The 22,542-nt window shown below is 43.5% G+C and overlaps 1 protein-coding gene across 2 annotated transcripts in view; it reads right to left on the bottom strand.

Annotated features, from left to right (window-relative positions):
- DCAF8 (DDB1 and CUL4 associated factor 8) overlaps positions 1–21,536 on the bottom strand; it is a 60,928-nt gene extending 39,392 nt beyond the window's left edge. Inside the window, exons 1-6 of one of the 2 annotated variants that reach the window (XM_063440428.1) lie at positions 21,423–21,536; positions 17,091–17,178; positions 12,166–12,851; positions 3,867–4,007; positions 273–367; positions 50–160 (exon numbers count right to left, since the gene is read on the bottom strand). In XM_063440428.1, coding sequence (XP_063296498.1) covers positions 50–160; positions 273–367; positions 3,867–4,007; positions 12,166–12,851; positions 17,091–17,139 — 1,082 coding nt within the window. In that variant the 5' untranslated portion in view covers positions 17,140–17,178; positions 21,423–21,536. Of the gene's footprint in view, positions 1–49; positions 161–272; positions 368–3,866; positions 4,008–12,165; positions 12,852–17,090; positions 17,179–17,900; positions 17,940–21,422 lie in introns of those variants that run through there. The other variant, XM_063440427.1, reaches the window with a different exon arrangement.
- Between the last annotated feature and the right edge of the window lie 1,006 nt (positions 21,537–22,542).

Below are 22,542 nucleotides of genomic sequence, written 5' to 3'. Positions count from 1 at the left end.
TGATAGGTGTGAAATGAAGGGTTATAATGGCTCAGCAGACAATGTTTACCTGACAAACTGATCTCTACCACCCACGGCAAACTGGTACGTGTTGGCTGGATTCACGTAGATTGTATACAGGCCCACCTTCTTTTCCTTCTCCTTGGTTACCACTAGCCGTCTGCGTGAAGAGAAAAATATTATCGATATGGAAACCCTGCGTGAATCCAACTTAAAGAGAGCCAAAGAGGAGCTTACAAAGTTGGGGAAAAAATAAAAATCTGGATACTCACGAGGCAGGCCGGTCTTGTCGAAGGTCGATAGTGAAGACCACAGCGTCTTCTCCTGCAGATAAGAAAGTGCATGGGGAGTCGGGCTCCAGGGCGAGCTGAATTCAGAGAGGAATGGAGGAAACTCTGTTAGAACACAAACTGCTTGTTTACAAGGCTGAACATCCACTGGAATATAAGTACCTGCCAAGCTAAAAACACTATATGGGACCCACTGGTTTTCACGAGGGCCGTGCGAGTCACAGCCAGGGGAGACGTTGCTAGGGCAGCACAAACATTGTTTCATTTCTCCTCTACTCCGTATTCTCTCTCTATGCAGATCATTAGACCCAAAAGTCAAAGCTTATAACAATGACTGAAAGGGAGCCAATGCAGAGCATAATTGCAGACTATAGGAGGAATTACATTTTCTATTTTACAAACTCATTTGTTAAATATAGGAAATAAGTAAAAAAAATATATAAAAATTCCTGGAAAGCAACAGCCCCCCTTTAACTGTAGGACACCAGAGTACAGGTCAGATTTGTTAGTTAAAGCACTAAAGCATTAGGAATACAATCCTGTATTCACAACACTTGTGTCCCTTGTGTCCCTGTCCCTAGCTAGCTATGGGTCCCTCCTGTTTGCAGCAAAAATACATAAAAATTAAAAGTTATACTTACCCTTTCCCAGTGCTAAGGCTTCCTTTAGCGCTGCTCACCTCTCTGCTGTCGGCGACATCTTTGAGTAGCACAGGGAACCTGACGCACATGCGAAGTGAGCATCCACCAATACAATGCTTTCTGTGTCACATGACAGAGTTTAACTCAGTCAGTGCGGTGAAAGCGCCTCCAGGGACTATCACTTTGACAGCCACTAGAGGTGGACGTAACCCTGCAATGTAAACATAGCACTTTCTATAAAAAACGATCTAGATCACTTCATTGAGTAGTCCTTTAAATGCTTCTTCACAGCAGCTACATTAAAACCTATGAAAAATTGGTTTACCTATAGAATAGTTTTTAATAATTAGCTTAACAAAATTAAGCCCTTTTTGTTCCCTTGTGGTGTCAGGGTCTTAAGATTCAGTGTTAGCAAAGAGACAATACATTCAGATGTTGTGGACTACATCTCCCATGATGCTTTGTCAGCATTTGGCTGTAAGAGCATTATTGGAATGCCAAAGGTTGCCTACTCTCCTGCACTAACATAAGTGAAACTTTGCAAGAGCTTCATGGGCTCCCTAGCTTGCCTATGGAAATCCAGAAACAACATTTGCATTACTTAGAACTAGTATATATTCAGTAACATCCTCTTGCTTTTACTTTTGTTTTTAAAATATTTTTAGTTGTTTTAGAGATGTCAGGATGTCGTATATGTTCCCTGAGAGGCTGTGGACAGTATTTTCCTTTTTAGTATTTGGCATTTGTATTGTAAGCATTACATTAGCCTTAATATCAACGCACGGAGCTACAAGGCATGAACGGCAGGCTGGGAACCCTGGAAAATGCCTCTGTGGCGCGAGATGCGCAAATCACCGCAATGGAGGCGGAAATTACTAACCTACAACTCAAAAACGAGGAATACGATCGAAGGTTCACCACCGCAGAGGAAGAGCGCAGGGCCACTAATATAAAGGTACGGGGGCTGCCAGAGGATATACCGGAAGAGGAGCTGCCGCACTTAGTCCGCAGGCTCCTGACGGAACTGCTCACACCAAAGCAGTCTAAAAACATCCCAATCGAATCCGTATTCCGGGTCCCAAAACCGGCTAGAGCTCCGGCTTCTGCAACCCGTGATCTCATAGTCCGATTCCACCACCGCAAGGACAAGGCCACACTCCAGGCAGCACTTAAAAACAGAACTCAGGTTACGTTCGAAGGTCATTCACTAACCTTCTTCGCCGATGTGACTGGCGGCACACTAGCATGGAGGGGGACCCTGAAGCCATTCACTACCCTCCTCAGACAACGGGACATTAAATACAGGTGGCACTTTGACCGATCGTTAATCGTCAGGAAAGGGGAAGACAGCCATGTGGTGCACTCGATACAGGATGCAAGAAACCTACAGCACACTTTGGGCCTACCACAAGATGCGATCCCATGACCGGTACACCAAGAGAACCCACGCCAGCAACACAGATGGGACCCAGTGCGCTCCAAAATATTTGTACCACGCGGACCAGAACAGACCACCGCCGAAGATAACAGACCACCGCCGAAGATAACGGCACTTGAAGGGGCCCTGAGGTCTTTCCAAATGCAGATCACTCTGAACGGGACTATAGGCCACTCGGCCGCACTAAGACACTATGATATATTATACGAGCCACTAAAGTTCTAAAGTTCTATAAGTATCCCTATTGTTGTTTTAATGTGTACTTTAACAATGCTCATTAGTTGTATTGCAAATGTCCGCACACTACAGCTCACTTATACATACGCCCAATCTTAGTCATAGTTTTATACCATGTTTTATCGTAGTATATTAAATGGTCTAGAGACGTCTTTCTAACATGAGCACACTTTCTATATAACTTAAAATAAGCGATACCGAGAGGTTAACAGTTTGGAAACAGTTCAGGTTATACGCGTGTTTAATTTGTGTTGTTGGCTAGTATGTTTCTGACAGTTCCCCACGTATAGAAAGGCAGAGCACATTATCTAGCCTGGTTGCCCTGTACTCAGTCACGGCATTGTGGCAATATGATCTGCTGCCTCACAGATAACCTGAATATTGTCTTCTTATAGTTTTATTGTTGATTCTGACACCGTTTTTACTGCTGTTCTCCAAGGGTCCGAACACTATAGTTTACCAACATGAGCGCACACACCGGCACCTCTCCTGCTCCAACACACGCTCAAACACACCTTGACATACGCTGGGCTCCTTCCCTCCCTCCCCATCCCGGCCTTGGGTAGCCGCGGGGGAGTGGGCGACGAAGCAGCGACCGGGTACAACATACCCAAACACTGCAGCCTGATACGCACCCCAATACACCAGAATACGCTCCACAACTTATAAGCTCACAACATATATTGCCCTACCGCATAGCCACACCTGTCTTATGCAGCGCACGTTAGCTATCACACAAAATATCTTTACACCCGCTCTCTGCGACTAGGCACCTCTATGGGAAGTATACACTATGGTTCCACACAGAGAGAGCACCCGCAGCAACGATTAGCCCCCTACATAGGATGTTTACATGATTAATCCATGCTATTGCTTTACCACCGCATATCATCGTTACATAAAAACAAAATGTGCAAATGTTTCTACCATGCCCTATTGCAATGATTGTATAATACTATAGCGAATGGAATGCCTTTGGGGCACCGCTCGCATACCTGTTAAGCATATATGCACGAAAAAAGAAAGAATTTAAAAAAAAAAAAAAAATGAAACCATTTTTTTCATGCAGGCTGCGTCAGTCACACCCAGGGGAGGTGTGAAATGGCTGCATAAACAGAAACAAAGTGATCTAATGGCAATGGAGGCAGCAGGGCCATGATCTATAGACTAAACTTGCTTCATTAAAAGTTGTTTTGGTGCTTAGAGTATCCCTTAAATAATCAACATCTAGTCATTGTCCAGCAATCAGTGGGTACTCACCTTGTGAGAAGCGCCTTTGTGCTGTGCTACTCTCTTGGTGTTTTTGCAGCACTGCGTGGCAGACAGTTCTGCAACTCGTACCTGGCCATCCCGAGCGCACATTGCCAGAGTCGAATCTCCACTATTTGGAAGGAACTTGGCCTGTAAAGAAAGAAATTATAAAATACATGGAAATAGTAAGAAGGATGGAGTTTGGATGTGTGTTACATGACATTAAGGACGTGCAACAGGCTGGCTCTAGAGATTTACAGTCCACAGGTTCCACAGAATTATTTTACAAATAAGTGAGCAGTGAGAAATAAGCCGTACCATCAAACAAACACATAATCGACTTACACTACTGATTAAAACATTGAAAAAAAGACCTATCCCTTGCATTAAAGGATCACTTCACATACCTGAGGCACTTCAGATTGCCAAAGTGCATAGTGTGTGAACAGTGTGTAATATTTTACAAAAAGTGAGTATTTTATTAGAAACTGACACATTTATAAATTAACGTTTGCATTGGGTGTATATCTACTACATACACGTTTATTTTTTTTATTTTGGGCAGTGGACTGTCCCTGTCAACTCCCCCCTCCCCTTTTAAAGCTCAGGTTATATTCAATGTGTAGATCCTAAATAATTAATAATACATAGGTCCAGCATATATCGCTGCTCCTTATAACCAATTCCATATTGCTAGGGAGAAGGGGGGTACAAAATAAATTATTTCTGGAGGACATGTTTTCTTTACAGGGTTACTTCAATCACCATAACCACTACAGCCCACTGTAGAAGAACATGGTTGCCGCTCCTCAGTAATAGGGCAAACTATTCTACCATGGTTTGCTTGCTTACCTGGTCCTGCTAGGCCTTTCCTGAAGCCGGATGCCAATCCTGCCACTCATTCTTTGAGCACCAGCAATCCTGCCACTCATTCTTTGAGCACCAGCAATCCTGCCACTCATTCTTTGAGCACCAGCAATCCTGCCACTCATTCTTTGAGCACCAGCAATCCTGCCACTCATTCTTTGAGCACCAGCAATCCTGCCACTCATTCTTTGAGCACCAGCAATCCTGCCACTCATTCTTTGAGCACCAGCAATCCTGCCACTCATTCTTTGAGCACGAGCTGACCGCTCGCAGGCAATGAATGAATATTCAGTGTATCAAAATTTGTGCTCTAATTCCGGGATGGCTGCTGACACCCTAATGATGTGTCAGAGTTGGAGTCCGGCAACAAATTGGTTTAACTTGTAGTGTTGTGGGGGTATTTATGGGATAATATTAGTAAAAAGTTGAGAATTGCCCACTATTTCAATTCTCAGATCCCAAAGATCGTTATCGTGTAAGTGAAATGTATTCCATATAAATAAAATCACAATTTGTTATAAAAATAGATACAATTTATTGTGACAAATTAAATAATAATAATATGCAACATGCGTGATAATAATCAATGAATATTCAGTATAATATGAGTATGCAATACATTCCACTGGCTAACACAGTACAGAATCTACAACATTAGCTGTCAAGAGAAGATTTATGACGGTAGTTCACAGAGAAACTAAAGTGAAACTTACACACACAGAGCTTGCAGCTTAAGGCCATAAAACTTAGCTAACAGTTAGAATAACCCTATCAATGCTGGCTAGACCTCCTAGGTAATTAAGACCTATTCTCATGTAATTTTAAATAAAGTAACATTTAAACCAGCTCATTAGTCATTTCCTGGAACCATCTAATAAGAGTAATCTACCATGTTCTATAAGCAGAATTTTAACTTGCCTAAATAGATATTTTATCTTATTTTAGAACAAATCAATACACCTGGATAAATATCACGATATGCTAACGTGATAAATCACATAAATACATCATTATTCTAATTCCATCTGCAGAATGGAATGGTTATAACTATGTACTTCTTATTTAACTAAGATTTCTAAATATCAAAATCTGATCGTGATTTATCCAGTCATATATCATGCTATTAGAAAATGTTAATTCATTTAGATTAATTAAATGAAACCAGTAGAATTACCAGTTGACTAGATATTTTCATTAGATTCGTAGGTAGTCTCAGGAACTGAATGGATGTGTGATGGTGTGTAAGAAATTCTGAGTGCCCTGGAGTGGATATCTGTCATGGATTTCTCTGCATTGCCCCCGACTGCTCACCTCCTTGCTTCTTTGCTTCCTTTTGCATTTTTTTTCCCTCTCTTCCCTTTGTCTTAACTTTTTTTAAAAGGGAAAATTCTCTAGGTGATAGACCAATAGAAAACTGGAGGTGTGGTTACCTTCCAGATAGCAATTTAAGTATTTGGTCTATAAAGGGCAGTCTCGTCCCACTAAACATTCCTATCCAGGAAAGAGTTAACTTTTCCGGGTGGCTATTTTGACTTGTCTATAACTTACGTTTTCTGTCAGTTCAAATAGTTTTTTTTAGGCTTTCTTCAGACTATGTGTCTCCAATTCCTGCTGTAATTTCGAATATGACAGTTCGTAAACTAAGTTTCACCTTTCGCTTACAATGGGAATCTTATACAATATGGAAAGTAAAATTACATTATTTAATCTTCTCTGTCATAAATGTCTGGTTTTAGAATTAATTATATTCCATTAGCATTTAGACAGTCTGTCCATCCCCCGTTCTCATTTCTTATCAACAGGTTTGTATATACTAAGCATTCCTTAGCTTCCGGCAAAGTGGTTAGTTTTACAAAAGGGATAGAAATCTTGTGTCTTTTGTTAACTTGAAAATAACAAAATTCTGCGCTGTTCAGAATGATTTAGGCAATATACACTTTAATTTCTATCATAGCACAAAATGTCTGCCGATATAAATACCCTGACAGTGTGCAGCATTTCAAAGAGAAACGCTGCACAGTCTCCAGGCACCATGACCACCTTAAATAACTGAAGTGGTCATGGTGTCTGGAGTATCCATTTAATTATCCTCTAGTAACAGTGTAAAGGAAACCATCTCCTATCTAGGCTATACATCAAAATACTCCTTGTTCCCCGACACGTCTGTTATGAAACAGCACACAGGAAATACTGCAGAAAACACATGTGTAATGAAGGAAGAGAGACACTCTCAGGGAGGAATTTACACTTTCCTTGAAACGCTCGTTAACAGTGAATGGGAGACATCACAAAGTAAATAGGGAAGAGAAGAATTATAGAACAATAGAGGACAGAACACATCTTCCAGCAGGAGTCAGAAACGAACAAGACATGTCTGGAAAAAGTATGAGGATTCTTCCAGCCGCGGACATGCATAGTTGACATAGGGAAATTCAACTGTGATGTGGAGAATTGAGGCACATTCAGCGCGAGTGAGCTGCAAACTTGGGTGATGTAATCCTGAAGGCAACCAATATAGTCTGAATAATCTATTGATTATATCGGATATTCAAGGCTTGGATTTCACTAAGCCTTCGGACTGCACTCATGGCAATTCAGTAAAGCATTTGATGGACACTTTGTGGCAGGTTCACAAGGAAGAAGTGTAAGCTGATTTAAGTCCCACTTCGAAACTGGAGGAACCAAAGTTTCAATTAGGCAGCTGCTACAATAAATCTCATCCACAAATACTCTGCCAACCTAGAATAAAAAAAAGGATCTGAGAACCAATACATGAGGTTTCAAGCTGGCTGACAGAACACCTCTGAAATGGTGGGAAAAGTTAACAGACAATGCCTGTATGAATTTATGGGCAATATTCACACATGAAAGAAGATATGCATGCGCCTACTCACCCAGCTAACCCACTATACTCCCTTGAGTACGTGACTGCTACTTATGTAGACTCAGTGAAGTGCCATTCATAATTTAGGCCACGGGCCCGTCAAAGGTTAGCAAAGTTCAATAGAGTATTAAATTACTCTGTGGACAGACGGTCCTGTTACGCTCTGCTCAAGAGTAGTAGAGTAGAGTCAGTAAAAAGGGGCTCGTTACCAAATATATTGTAAAACTTGAATAGGCACAGCGTTGCAGCAATATTACTATTGAATGTAATCACTGTGTAATTAAATTAATATTCTATTGGTACTCAGATTTCATAATTTCTATAAAAAAACAAACAAAAAAAAAACAAGAAGAACCACGCAAGTAACTAATAAAACATACTTAACTGGACATTTTTCCCTGACCTCCCTGTTAGATCAGCCTTTAGGGGTGGAATGTAAGTTTCTGTTTTAGTGTATGCAATCCATAATAGGGTATTCCCCTAAATAGGAAGGTTCAGGGACAGCCTCATGTGTTCAAGATGCCGGCTCCACAGCTAAATTTAGCCTAGTTTTAAACACCTGCTTGAAGAAAGACCAGAATGAAGATTTGGGGATATACAGGATTCCACGCACCAGTATGAAACCTCTTACATATGTTATAACCGTCTCCGGTAACCACCTAACTGCTGCACGAACGCCAAGGACTTTCTCTGACAAATGTCAACTGCTCGTGATCTCCCGCTCAGACTTCACACTGTAAAAAAGTGAGAAGGAGCCTGGATCGTGATGAAGGATGGGTCTTTGATAAAGCAAGTCTAACTCCGGAAGGAAGTCTGGTGGGAAGCTGCGTGGGGATGTGTAAAAAAGGAAATATCTGCTTCAGCTGGATCAAGATGGAGCCATCAGAAAGACGGTCTTTTCTTCGATTACCTTCTGCAGAATTATTTTACAAATAAGTGAGCAGTGGGGACTAGAGACAGTGGAGGCAAGATGTAAGCCATCTCAAACTTTCAAGTATGAGACATTTTGCCCGAGGTCAGAGGGAGAAATTAAGACTTCTGCTGGTGTTATGGTATCTCCATATCCACACATGCGTTTCCTCTGCCACAGGAAGAATGCACTCTGAAGTGGTTTATCTCCTTGCAGTAATTGTCACTTCTTGTGACCTGTAGCCAGAAAAGGATCCGTGGAACCAAGGAAGCGGCTTTATTTGTGGAAGCCAGTGCTTATCCCTTGTCACCTTTGCAAGGAGTTGGAATACTAGGGTAACATTTAAAAAAAAAAAAAAAAAAAAACGGAAAATCTTATGATTTATAAAAATAATAAATTAATTCCCAGGTCATTATAACATAATTCCCAATTTAGCGAATAACTGTGATTGCTTGCTAGTCTAACAAATAAGGAAAAGGCAATATTATGGATGTCATTATTTAAAAATCCAATTTTTTAATGACATCTTTTGACATGTCAGCCTCTGTAGTGGTTATGGTGTTAGGAGTGCCCTGGCTCCCATCCATTGTAAGCAGTCAAACCATTAGCCAACAATTTGAATTCTTACCTGGTGTCCACCAGGTACCACTTCTCGTCTTTCAACAACTGAAATCTCTCTGCCTGAGCAAAGCCCAGCAGTTAAAGTCTTAACTCACTGGCTGAAAGATCAGCTAACACACTCAGCCCATGAGCTTGCCCTAGCTTGGTTCAGAGAGTAAGCAAAACTCCAACCGGAGCTTCTTTCTCTCCGTAACCTTTGCCCTGTAGAACCAGGATAAGAATTCAAAAGTTAGCAAAACGTTTGACTAGAGCATGCTGTGGTGGTTATGGTAGTAAGAGTTTTCCTATAATGAATGTTTAATGAGTGGGTGTTCCCACCCTGGGCCATCGCAGCACGGACACCGGGTCTGCTACAGTTAGGCACCTATCGGTGCTCTACAAGGTGACATAAGCACTATAGGTTTGTTCCTGAGTAGCCTTTAACACTCACTATCAGCCCAAAGGGATCTGCGCATACTGGCTCACTTCGTTATTTTTTCACATAGGTACCTGCGTGTACAGACTTACTATGTTGTAAAATTGGACAGTCATATAATGAATAAAGTATGGAGAAACAATCAGTTAATAAAGACTATAACCACCAGGGTGCTATTCCTCAATGGTACTCCCTCAACTACCAATATAAAAAATATTTAGACAAAACCAACAATAGGTTTAAGCATACAAATAACAATACATACAGAGTGACAAAAAATAGGCAAAATATAAATAATAAACAATAAACAATAATAGTTTACCAGATTTCTCACAAGCCTAATTTGAACAGCGCCTGCGAGCACTGACTTAATGCATACACACCGTTACAGGTACCTGCGTGTAGCCATATTAAGTCCAGGACATCCAAAAGCGACTTACAAAAAACAAAACAAAACCTGAATAAAATGTAATTTACAAAAAATTTCTATTTTTTTCCCCCCACTTGTTAACCGTACAATAAAGTCTACAGCACATTTTGCAACTTACACTGCTAAACTAACCTTGAGAAATCTAAGAAAAGAACATTTATTATTATTTTAATTTTTTTAAAATAGTTTTCTTTTTCCTGGCTTTACAACATCTATATCCAAGGTCAATTTACAGTAATCTGTACTCTGCATTGCAGGAACAATCATCTTATATGTAATAAATGATACATTATTGCACTCTGCACAGTGGGAAATATATACGCACTCCCCTTCTCACAGTCCCATTCTACACTTTTATGGTTAGCAGTCGACTCACTGCAAACATTAGAATTCCCAAAATTGGCAGATTAGAGGCCGGTGAGTTGACCCTGACTGGTGCGTCACCAGTGGCTTGACTTATATCACTAGCGACATCCAGAATGGATGGGCCAGGGGAACATCAGTCCAGCATCAAGCATGTCAAGGTAACAGATACCTGTCTGGTTAATACCTAACATACAGGTCCATGCAGAAAGTGCTGGACCCCAAAATGGGGACTTTTGAGAGACTTGCAAGACATCACAGTATATTCACATAGTTCCTTGCACCAGACTGCACACTAGAATGTGTAGGATGCTATGCACCTTTACACCAAAAAGCAAAACAGATGAGAACATGTCAAATGACACAAAGTATTCAGTGTCAAAAGTACGATGGAACGACTTCTGTGGGGATATTAAATCTGGACAAACCGCCAGCAGGTTATTTGCTAAAGAGAGCATTGCTGGGAATTTAAAGTGAATCTAAAATTTAAAGGGACACTAGAGTCACCAGAACAACTAAAGCTTGGCAAGTATAATGGCTCCCTTCAGGCATTTTCATGTAAACATTGCCTTTTCAGGGAATAGGCAGTGTTTACATTGCCCCAAAGGACATATCCAAGTGGCCACTCCTCAGATGGCCAGAGGAGGTGCTTCCTGGCTCAGTGCTGCACAGTAAGCAGCCCTGCCGTTCAGAATCCCCACGCTCTGCATGGAGACGCAGAATTTTCCGCATAGAGATGCATCGATTCACTACATCTCTATTAGAAGGTCATGATTGGCCAAAACGGCATTTGGCCCCGTCCCCGTGCCAATTTTAGCCAATCCAATGCTTTCCTGACGGGAAAGCATTGGATTGGCTAAAAACCTGCCATTTTTATGTCACAAAGGGGGCGGAGCCAGCATCAGCGGCGCTCAAAATGAGGTGAGTTTTATACTTTAACTGGGGAGCAAGCCACATAAATGGTGGGTTTAGCACTATAGGGTCAAGAATACATGTTTGTTATAGTCAAAGTGGAAGCATAGGTGACTTGGAAAGTGTTACCAGATCTGCTAGTTTGGTCATTAATTTGAAATTCCCAACAATTCTCAGTTTGGCAAATAACCATGCGGCGGTTTGTCAAGACCTGACCAGCAATATGAACAGAGAGGATAGCATCAACGGCACGGCATACGATCATCATGGTAAATTCAGACAAAAGGAGAGGTTCTCTCGAGGCCAGCAAAAACTCAGGATATAGAAGTAGATACCCTGCCTGGAGTCAAGACATACCTCTCTACTTGGCGTAAATAAAATGCCTCTGGTAACTTTCAGGAACCTAATTTGCAAATATTTAACATGGTACCCTCCTCTCCATGTACCTTAAAGGAATTGTGAAATCATACTTTTTGATGGATCCATATAAAAAAAAAATTATTTGCGAAATGTCCACATTATTACAGAGTAAACTGTGTAATTTAGAATCCCTGTCTCTGCACCCAAGCTGGCCCATGGGCATGGTTCAGCATTAATGGTCCCCAGTCCATGTGCACACACAACCAGGCATAGAGCAGTTCCTGTCCCTTTAAAAATAACTCAAGACAGTAAAGAAGATAAATGGTACAAAAGCCCTTGTGGTTTGCACAGCTATTCTCAAGTTTATACTTCAGCTTTTGTTTACCAACTTTGGACATTATTAATTGGCTGAGAGCCGTCAAGCAAAGCTTATTATCAAGACTGAAAAATAAAAATACAGTTGTACATCCAACGAATCTAAAAAACCTAAAAATAAATCGGGGATTGAGGTCATGTTCTATAAAATAAAGGGTTAGTGTGATTTACCTGAAACACATTGCTCTTGTGGCCGCTCTCAAACTCCAGCACAGGCTTCCTCCGGACCCAGTCCCATACCACAACTTTGAGGTCGTCACTGCCACTTGCCAACCAAGTCCCCCGCTGGTTGAAGTGCAAGGTATTAACACAGCCACTGTGCCCTTCCAAGCCATGGAGAAGGTGGAAACGCTGGACAAACCCCCTTGCCCCACAGGCATCATAGATAAAGCGAGTACTGCTTCCCATCTCTCGTTGTCTGAGGGCACGGATAGCCCTCCATCTGGGTCGGGGTAGTGGTGTCTTTTCAGAGGTCACCCAGTCCTCCAGAGCTCGCTCATCATCTGAGGAATCCTGGTCGTGATTGGCCCGTTTTCGTTGGGCTCGCTTACGGAGATGGTCTTCTTCCTCGTCGTCATCATCATCATCGTCGTCGTCATCTTCTTCGTCATCTGAGTTGGAGCGATCATTACCTCTCTTATCGTCATTGATGGAATAATGGCCAGTGTCGTCCATACTATCAGAGTCTTTGTCCTCCCCTGAGGTCTCAGATCCAGTGTCTCTCTCTACTCGAGTAGCTCCAGCCTCATCCCCAGTGAGACTCAAGCTCACATCAGAGGCCTCCACCTCAATTCCAGAGGAGTTCTCCTTACCTTCTTCAGCTCCAGACATGTCTTCTGGACTGCTGGAAAAGCTGCCTGTACAGGGGAATAGACATCACAGCAAGTGTTAGAGAGGTGACCAGTACTGAATCACGCAATCATAGACTGGTTTACTGAAGACATATCCACTATAGAGAGAGTTGTTAAGGGGAATTCAAGGGGAAAGTGAATTCAAAGACAATTTAAAATTTAGAGCCAAAGAGCTAAAAACTGGAAGCATAGCCAACTTGGAGAATTTTTCCAGTTTCACTCTTTGGAGTGAAACAGAGTTTAAATTCTCAACAACTCTCACTTTAGTAAATAATCCTGAACGTATGTATTAACCTGCCACCAAACACTTTATCTGCAAAGCAAATAATTTTAAAATAAATCTCTACTTCGTGAAAAAGTAAAATATCCCTAGTTAGTACACTTAACATGTCATTGGCATAGATCCAGGGGGACTGAATTTAGCAAACAAATCAAAAGCTGTATGTGTAACTGAACTGAGGGCAACCCTGGAAAACACAAACGGGCCTGCTCTTCAAAGTGACTAGCCCACTTCAGACCTTTCCTTAGAACCTCTGACCACTTGATTGTGCACTTACGTACACCAATTTCATTGACGTTAATGCTGCGAGCCTGGCAGGTACGTTACTACGGATATTAAAGGGAAACTCCAGTGCCAGGAAAACAATCCGTTTTCCTGGCACTGCAGGTCCCCTCTCCCTCCCACCACCACCACCACATCCCCGGTTGCTGAAGGGGTGAAAACCCCTTCAGGTCACTTACCAGAGGCAGCGACATGTCCCACGTCTCTGCTTCTTCCTCCGCCGCCGCTCCTCCTCTGTATTACGTCAGCCAGCGGGGGAGACTGATCCCCCCCACCGGCCGGGGAGACCTAATGCGCATCAAGGTCGCGCATGCGCATTAGAGCTCCCCATAGGAAAGCATTGAAAATGCTTTTCAATGCTTTCCTATGGGGAATTGAGCGACGCTGGAGGTCCTTACACAGCGTGAGGCCGTCCAGCGACGATCTAGCACAGATCTGTGCTATGATATAGAAAGTGCCCTCTAATGGTGGAGTTAACCCTGCAAGGTAATTCTTGCAGTTTATAAAAAAAGCAGGGTTAAGAGTAGTGGGAGTTGGCACCCACACAACTCCAATGGGCAGAAGTGGTCTGGGTGCCTTGAGTGTCCCTTTAAAGGAACACTCCAAGAACCATAATCACTATAGTGATTACGCCAGGGCTTGACAAATGTGTTTAGAATCTAGGAGCCAGCTAAAAAATAAAATTTTAATTTAAAATTAAAATAAAAAAAATTAAAATGAAAAAATAATAATTTTATGTTTCATTTTCATCGAGAAAAATTAAATTCTTGAGAGACATTATAGACACCAGAACCACTACAGCTTAATGTAGTTGTTCTGATGTCTATAGCGTGTACCTGCAGACCTTTCAATGTAAACACTGTCTTTTCATAGAAATGGCAGTGTTTACATTGCTGCCTAGTAACAGTCACTCAGATGGCCACTAGATAGTCCTTGCAGTGTGCAGCACCAATGTTCAGTGTCTCCACGCTTTGTATGGAGGTGCTGAATGTTCCCCATAGAGATGCATTGGTTTAATGCATCTCTATCAGGAGATGCTGATGGGCACATTGTTTTGCTGTGCATGCGCAATATCCTCCCTTAGATGAGATCATAAAGACTAATTATTTTGGCAATGGCGAAATGGGTACTGCGTGGGAAAAAAGGCGAGCACAAACATCTTTCATGTTCGATTGGAGAGAGGCAGGTACCTAAACAGACAGACACACTCTCCAACAGACGCACGCATGCACGCACACAAACGGAGTTTTTTTATTTTAATTGAAAATCGACCCAGCCTCCCTACCTTTTACTCCCGACCCTGCGTGTGAGGGAGTAGTAATCTACCTGCAGCTCCTCTCTGCTCCCTCGCGTTCTCTGTAGTGATGCCGGGGCCGGAGTGAAGTCATATTCCAGCTTCCGAGGGATCAGAGAGGAACTGCAGGTAGATTGCTGCCACCGCGGGCGGCCGCCTCCCATGACACCGCAGGAGGCCTCCTACAAGGGCTGACATACCAGGTTCCTGGGATTTGTTGAGCCCTGGATTACGCTTTCAGTAACAGCCTGACTTTTTACATGAGGTGCCTCCACACCCAAACATAAGCTTCGGTTTGCTCCCATTGGCTAATCCCTGCATGCAGGTCTAGCTCACTAACAGACTGTCAGTCGCTCTCAGTTACGGTATTTTGAGTGTTCCTTTAGAGTTCTTGGCCTGGCTGCTTCATACAGCACTTGCATACTACACGGTCACTGGCTGACAATAGCTGTCTTTACAAGGAAGCATATCTACCATGGTGTTTATTTTTAAGTAAATGGTTATATCTGATTTGTAAGCCCTATCATTATTTTCAGGATACTATGTATTATTTGTGAGGATTAACAAATACTCTTTCAAATGTCCCATTGTGGACTTTGCACATTATTTTAGTAAGCTTCTGTGGATGGTCCCATTTCAGTTCACCAAGAACATTAGGAGACAATCTATGCACTCACCCTGACCGAGCAAGAGCAAAAATGCCCTATTAGGGTTATGCCACAACGATCTTAAAGGGGCACTGCAATAACTTCATGTTGTAACCGCTGCTGGTTAACCTATATACACAACTATAAGAGCATTGAATTGAGCAGGGTTAACCGTACAGATGTCTTAGCCATACTATATCGTTTGTAAGAGTTCCCTCTATTTAAAATATATAAGTAATTAAGAATACAATATAAACATATTTATACCTTCCATTTTCGATTAGGTCCTACCGGTCATGTTAGGACCTACCTTAACTTGGCAAAGATACAAGGCCATAACTTGGTCATTTCACATAGGAACATCTCATCTGTTTGGACTAAAACTTAAGGTTGGATATGACATGGGAAATTCCAACTTGGGGAATTCCACTAACCTAAGACGTCCTAAAGTCTGAACACCACTGAATATGGGTAAGAGGTAATTTATTAAAGAAACACTGTATATAAAGAAATAATAATAATATGTTCCATTTCTAACAACTTGTCAGTTAGTAAAATCTCTTAAAGACAAAATACACAGTTTAAAAGGGCCACTATAGTCACCATAACAACTACAGCTTAAAGTAGTTGTTCTGGTGTGTATAATCACTCCGTTCAGACATTTTCAGAAAAAAGGTAGTGTTTACATTGCCCCTAGGCATACTTCCTGTGGCCACTCCTCAGATGACCATTGGAGGTACTTCCTGGGGCAGCACGTCCATTCATCGTCTCCATGAAGACGCTGAAATTCTCATATAGATGCATTGATTCAATCCCTAAGGAGGTGCTGATTGGCCAAAACAGTGTTTGGCCCCAACCCAACCCACCTCCTTGTCGATTTCAGCCAATACAAAGCATTGGATTGGCTAAAACTCTTAAATTGTGATGATGTCACCAATGAAGCAAATCGGGGGCTGGGCCAGCGCTGGTGGACCTGCATGGAGCTGGAAATAAAGTAAATTTTAACCCTTTCTAAGGAGATTAAGGGGGGCAAGCCACCTAAAAGGTGGTTTTAACACTATAGGGTCAGAAAGGTGTTCCTTTAAGAAATACTTTCATTATAAAAACTTGTAAAACTTGCATATACCCATAACAATGTCACTGAAATAATTACAATGGATGGAGTCCCTTGGCTCCAATTTTCTGTTCAGTGTTAAAACGTTAAATTTGTGCTGCTCAGGCTTATGCGGAACAATTTATCTGAACAACAATGGGTGGTTGTAATTGGCTTAGCGCGCAAGCTGACCATTTTCAGCCTATGACCGTATCTCCCATTGCTGGTATGAGTTGTGGGCGATCAGGGAACCTCATTCAGTGTTAAACTGCCCAAAAACGGTTTATTACTGAATAGAGGGATAGTGCTGGGGGACTGTAGGCACTATGAAGGGACACTCTACATACTGTTTCCTCTCTTTCAATGGGTCAAAGACTGGACATTGTTTAATACAACAGTCTTTGAAGTTACTGGTGTTTACTATCCCTTTAAATAAACTTTTAGCGTGCTCAATACTCGTTTTGAAGTGAAACAGAGCATTTCCTCTTTATTATTATTTTATCTCTTCTATATTGCCGTGTTATACATTCTGCACAATGAGAAACGCAGACAAATAAAAGATGCAAACTTGTTTTTCGACTTTTTCAAATTAATTTGTTTTTTTTACACACAGCCACAGATGGGGGACACAGCTTGGAATATCGCTTACCGTTGGTAAGATCCGTTTTGCCATCAGCCATTCCACCAGTAAAGGACATGTCTATTCTGCAGAAGAGCTGTGCTGAAATCTCAGAAATCTGAATAAGAAATTGAATAAAAGCGATGCACTTCAATATCAGAAGGTAATAAGAAATGAAAGGGTTATAAGGGTCCAGAAACAAAACTTGACTTCCTTGACTACGGGTAAGTTGGCTTTCTAGGTAATTGTGAGCTCATGTTTTGCTCTCTGCCACAAACTACAGCGAGGTACCAATTGATGGAATGGTATATGCATTTCAATGGCATTCAGAATAGGACTCAATTTTTTTTACCAGAATTGTGCAAAGATGTAAAATTCCCAATGGAATGTGGCGTCTGTGACCACAGTAACTGACATTTTTACAACTCTACACCACTTTGATATACACACACCACCATGTATATTTAAAGAGACATCGCTGATTAGACTTTGAAAGTCCACAAACAAGTTTCAACAGATTTCTATAGAGATACAATTTCATTTCAAACGGATTGTTTAGAGCAGACAGCACAAATTCCAGTTCTGAGATGTTGCTGCACTACAACGTACATGATGCTTGACCAGCTTATGCATTAAAAGAATTCTGGGTGTTGTAGTCCATCAACGCCTGGGGTACCAAAGTTTCAGAGCCATGGTTTAGACTTACAGCAAAGCTGTTTGATACTGTTAGATGATAATGTGTAATCCAGAATATATGTACACATATATACTGATCCAATTATTTATTTTTATTACAATATTTTAAAGTTTGTCAAAGTAAAAAAAATAGTAAATACTCACCAGAAAGGAATTATTGTTTTTACAAAGTAGGTGAGTGACCTGCAGAAAAACAAATAAGATTACAAAAAAGAATTAATTTGTTTTTATGTCAGAAATTAAACGATGTAAAATAAATTGCGATGACCATTTAAAAAAACAACAAAGTGTTTTTTGAAACTGCTCCAACTTTGCATGCTAAGCAGTGTTAGGATTGCGTCAGCGTCTGGGCATTGCTATTCGCTTTATTTTGGGGGTTTCTATATAAAAAAAACTCCTTTTTCATTAGATTTGTATTTAACTACTCTAAATTCAGCGTTTAGGGTGTACTTTGTTTTTTAAATATTAACATACATTCATATCTTGATTTGTGAGCTACAAGTTCTGTGTGAGTTGTAGTTTACGTAACTGCCACAACATATAAACAGTATGCACCAACTACAGAGGGCCAAAGTAAACAGACTATGTTTGGTTATAGAGTTATTATTTACTGCAATGTGCTGACACATGATGAGAGAGAGTAAAACAGACGAGGGAAATTTTGGACACCTCAGTAATAAAGTACAGACTGGAGAAAATGGAAAATTCCATAAAGATACATTTATCTCAGTACAGGGGTGTTTGTCAGGAGTTTCACACGTGCTAGATAATGGAGATGACTGATGGCTTGGTGTAGGCAGAGCTGGCAACCATGGCTCTCAACACTGCAACCTCTCCTTCACCCCTTATGTCCAATCAACCGCCAAATCCTGCTGCTTCCATCTCAAAAACATAGCACGCATGCGCCCCTAATTAACGCCAGATACGGCTAAGGTGCTTGTCCATGCCACTGTCCTCTCTCGCCTTGACTACTGTAACCCGCTTCTTAGTCGTCTTAAGTGTTCCCAACTTGCCCATTTACAGTCTATAATGAACGTGGCGGCAAGGCTCATCTTCCTGTCTGCCCGCACTTCCCTCCTTTGTCAGTCCTTAAATTGGCTTGCCGTAAGATATAAGAGTCAATTTAAGATTACTTGTTTACAAATCAATACACAATGCTTCTCCAACCTACCTATCCTCACTAATACACAAATATGTCCTATTTATGCCCCTACACTCTGCCAAAGACCTACGTCTAACCTCTGTTCCTACTCCTACCTATGAAGCTCGCCTTGAAGACTTCTCCAGGGCTGCACCATTCCTATGGAATGCCCTTCCCCTCTCTGTTAGACTCTCACCCAATCTCCACTCCTTAAATTGTCAACAGCTTTCCTTCCCCGTACCGGTCATCAAACAAAAACACTAAGCCCTCAATGACTACTATCCTAGCACCCTACCCTTACCTTTTGTGTCACTACACCCCACTCTCTCTAGCATGTAAATTAATTGAGAATGGCCCTCAATCCCTCTGTCTGTTAGTCCACCTATTGTATAGTGCTACAGAATTTATTGGCACTTTATATATAACAATAAATCTGGGAGAGATCCAAAACATTTGCAACCTTTCAAAAAGGGGGAGCAATTTTGGATGCAGAGTGTGTGTAACCCAAGGGTGATAGGATCTGGTTTAAGACCAGACGACTATACAGCTCTGTTCAATGGTGGATGAAGGGCAGTAAGAGGATCCAGAACGGGTACAGCAACACCACTATGAGAGTCACAGGTGCCAGATAAAAAGCAGTACCTAGACCCTAGAGAGAGATCAGCCACAACGCGCAGGGGGTTACTGGAGCGCATGCTAGTCCCCAACAAAAGGTGAAGAATTCAGAACATGAAAAGGCCAGCCACAAAGATTACAGGGTTCCACAAGGCAAAGTGGTAGCGCGACAATTTAGGGATCAACTTCTGCTACGCCATCAATAATGGGGTATCCGCACCAGTGAAAGGTAGTGTAATATTTGTTGAAAAGCAAATCAAATATTTCTGCAGCATTTATCATATGTGTATTACTTTTTTTTTCATATTTATGGTTAACAAAAAGGAGCACGTTACATATACTTAGTAAAAGGATGTACAGCACAACAAATGGGGTGCCATGCCAAGAAAATGGGCAACTCAGAGTATACACTGAGCTGCCAGATCCCAACACCCAAAGTAGCCGCAGAGTCACTAGACTATGCCATTAGTAACGCAGAGCCACCAGACAGTAAAACCCAGAGTAGCCGTGGTGCCATCTGCATTAAGAATCAAGAGCAGCCACTGGGCCAGCTTATCAAAATAGTAAGTGAGGGGCTGAGTTTGCCAGGAATTCAGTGCAGCAGCTTGCAGCCAGAGTTACACTGTAAACAGGGACCACAGCACTGGGAATGTAAACATAGGGGGGAGGGGAGAGATCCAGAATGCCAGGGGCCACAGGATATATACAGGACAGATTAAAATAGCCAGGGGCCACCAAGTACATTCCAGGCATTAAATACTGTATACAAAATGTCAAGGGCCACAAAAAATTAAAATAGAGAGACAAGGGTCACAGGGCAGGTTCTGTGTGGGGGATGGAGGATTTTGGTTACACACAGCTAGGGGTCCCTGTGTGCAGAGCCTGAGGGGGGCAGAGATACAAACTGTCAGGGGCCCCTAGCTAGTCACAGTCCGGGGGGAGAGTTATAGACAGTCTGGGGCCCCTGGCCACAGCCCTAGGGAGAGAGCGTCCGGGTGCTGCTTGAGACATGGCCAGTATTGGGGGCCAGTGGGGTACTCTGTGCACAGCCCAGTATTGGGGGGCCAGTGGGGTACTCTGTGCACAGCCCAGTATTGGGGGGCCAGTGGGGTACTCTGTGCACAGCCCAGTATTGGGGGGCCAGTGGGGTACTCTGTGCACAGCCCAGTATTGGGGGGCCAGTGGGGTACTCTGTGCACAGCCCAGTATTGGGGGGCCAGTGGGGTACTCTGTGCACAGCCCAGTATTGGGGGGCCAGTGGGGTACTCTGTGCACAGCCCAGTATTGGGGGGCCAGTGGGGTACTCTGTGCACAGCCCAGTATTGGGGGGCCAGTGGGGTACTCTGTGCACAGCCCAGTATTGGGGGGCCAGTGGGGTACTCTGTGCACAGCCCAGTATTGGGGGGCCAGTGGGGTACTCTGTGCACAGCCCAGTATTGGGGGGCCAGTGGGGTACTCTGTGCACAGCCCAGTATTGGGGGGTCAGTGGGGTACTCTGTGCACAGCCCAGTATTGGGGGGCCAGTGGGGTACTCTGTGCACAGCCCAGTATTGGGGGGCCAGTGGGGTACTCTGTGCACAGCCCAGTATTGGGGGGCCAGTGGGGTACTCTGTGCACAGCCCAGTATTGGGGGGCCAGTGGGGTACTCTGTGCACAGCCCAGTATTGGGGGGCAGTGGGGTACTCTGTGCACAGCCCAGTATTGGGGGGCAGTTGGGTTCTCTGGGGGCCCTAGGCACAGCCCAGTATTGGGGGGCAGTGGGGTGATCTGTGCACAGCCCAGTATTGGGGGGCAGTGGGGTGCTCTGGGAGCCCGTGCTGGTGGTAGTTATGGTCGGGGCCCCGGGGGGGTGACAGTGGGGGGGCCCCGCGGACAGAGTGTGTGGGTGGGTGCGGGGCTCGGTGCTGTACCCGGGCTCGGTGCGGGCCCCCCGCTGTGTGTCCGTGCAGGCCCCGGCCGGGGGAGCTCAGCTCATCCGATCCGACATCTCCTGCTCGGCTCCTCCCCGCACAGCGCTTTACGGCACCCCCCTCAGCGCTGCGCTTACCGCTTTACGGCACCACTTCTCAACTCGACGCTTTACGGCACCACTTCTCAACTCGACGCTTTACGGCACAACTTCTCAACTCGACTCTCACCGCTTTACGGCACCTCTCAGCCGGACAGTAACTGCTTTACGGCACCTCTCAGTCGGACAGTAGCCGCTTTACGGCACGGGTTGCTAGGGAGCTGCCGTAATGGGAGGCGCTCAGAGTTAGTTTTATTCACAAGATGTTTCTATGTCCTAAAACAGACTGGAACACAGGCAGCCCCTTTAGAACTACAACTCCCTGGATGCTTTGAGCTCCCAGCTGTAGCCAGCCCCTCCCTCAGGGCAGAGTGTGTATCAGGCTGACAGAGGACCAAAATAAACCCAGAGAGCTGCACACTATGGGCTAAACCCAGAGAGCTCCACACTATGGGCTAAACCCAGAGAGCTCCACACTATGGGCTAAACCCAGAGAGCTCCACACTATGGGCCAAACCCAGAGAGCTCCACACTATGGGCTAAACCCAGAGAGCTGCACACTATGGGCTAAACCCAGAGAGCTCCACACTATGGGATATACCCAGAGAGCTGCACACTATGGGCCAAACCCAGAGAGCTGCACACTATGGGCCAAACCCAGAGAGCTCCACACTATGGGCCAAACCCAGAGAGCTACACACTATGGGCTAAACCCAGAGAGCTCCACACTATGGGCCAAACCCAGAGAGCTGCACACTATGGGATATACCCAGAGAGCTGCACACTATGGGCCAAACCCAGAGAGCTGCACACTATGGGCCAAACCCAGAGAGCTGCACACTATGGGCTAAACCCAGAGAGCTCCACACTATGGGCCAAACCCAGAGAGCTCCACACTATGGGCCAAACCCAGAGAGCTCCACACTATGGGATATACCCAGAGAGCTGCACACTATGGGCCAAACCCAGAGAGCTGCACACTATGGGCCAAACCCAGAGAGCTCCACACTATGGGCCAAACC

The sequence above is a fragment of the Pelobates fuscus genome, chromosome 13, assembly GCF_036172605.1.
Source record: "Pelobates fuscus isolate aPelFus1 chromosome 13, aPelFus1.pri, whole genome shotgun sequence".
In the NCBI taxonomy this organism is placed as follows: Eukaryota; Metazoa; Chordata; class Amphibia; order Anura; family Pelobatidae; genus Pelobates; species Pelobates fuscus.
This window is presented reverse-complemented; position numbering and strand designations above follow the sequence as displayed.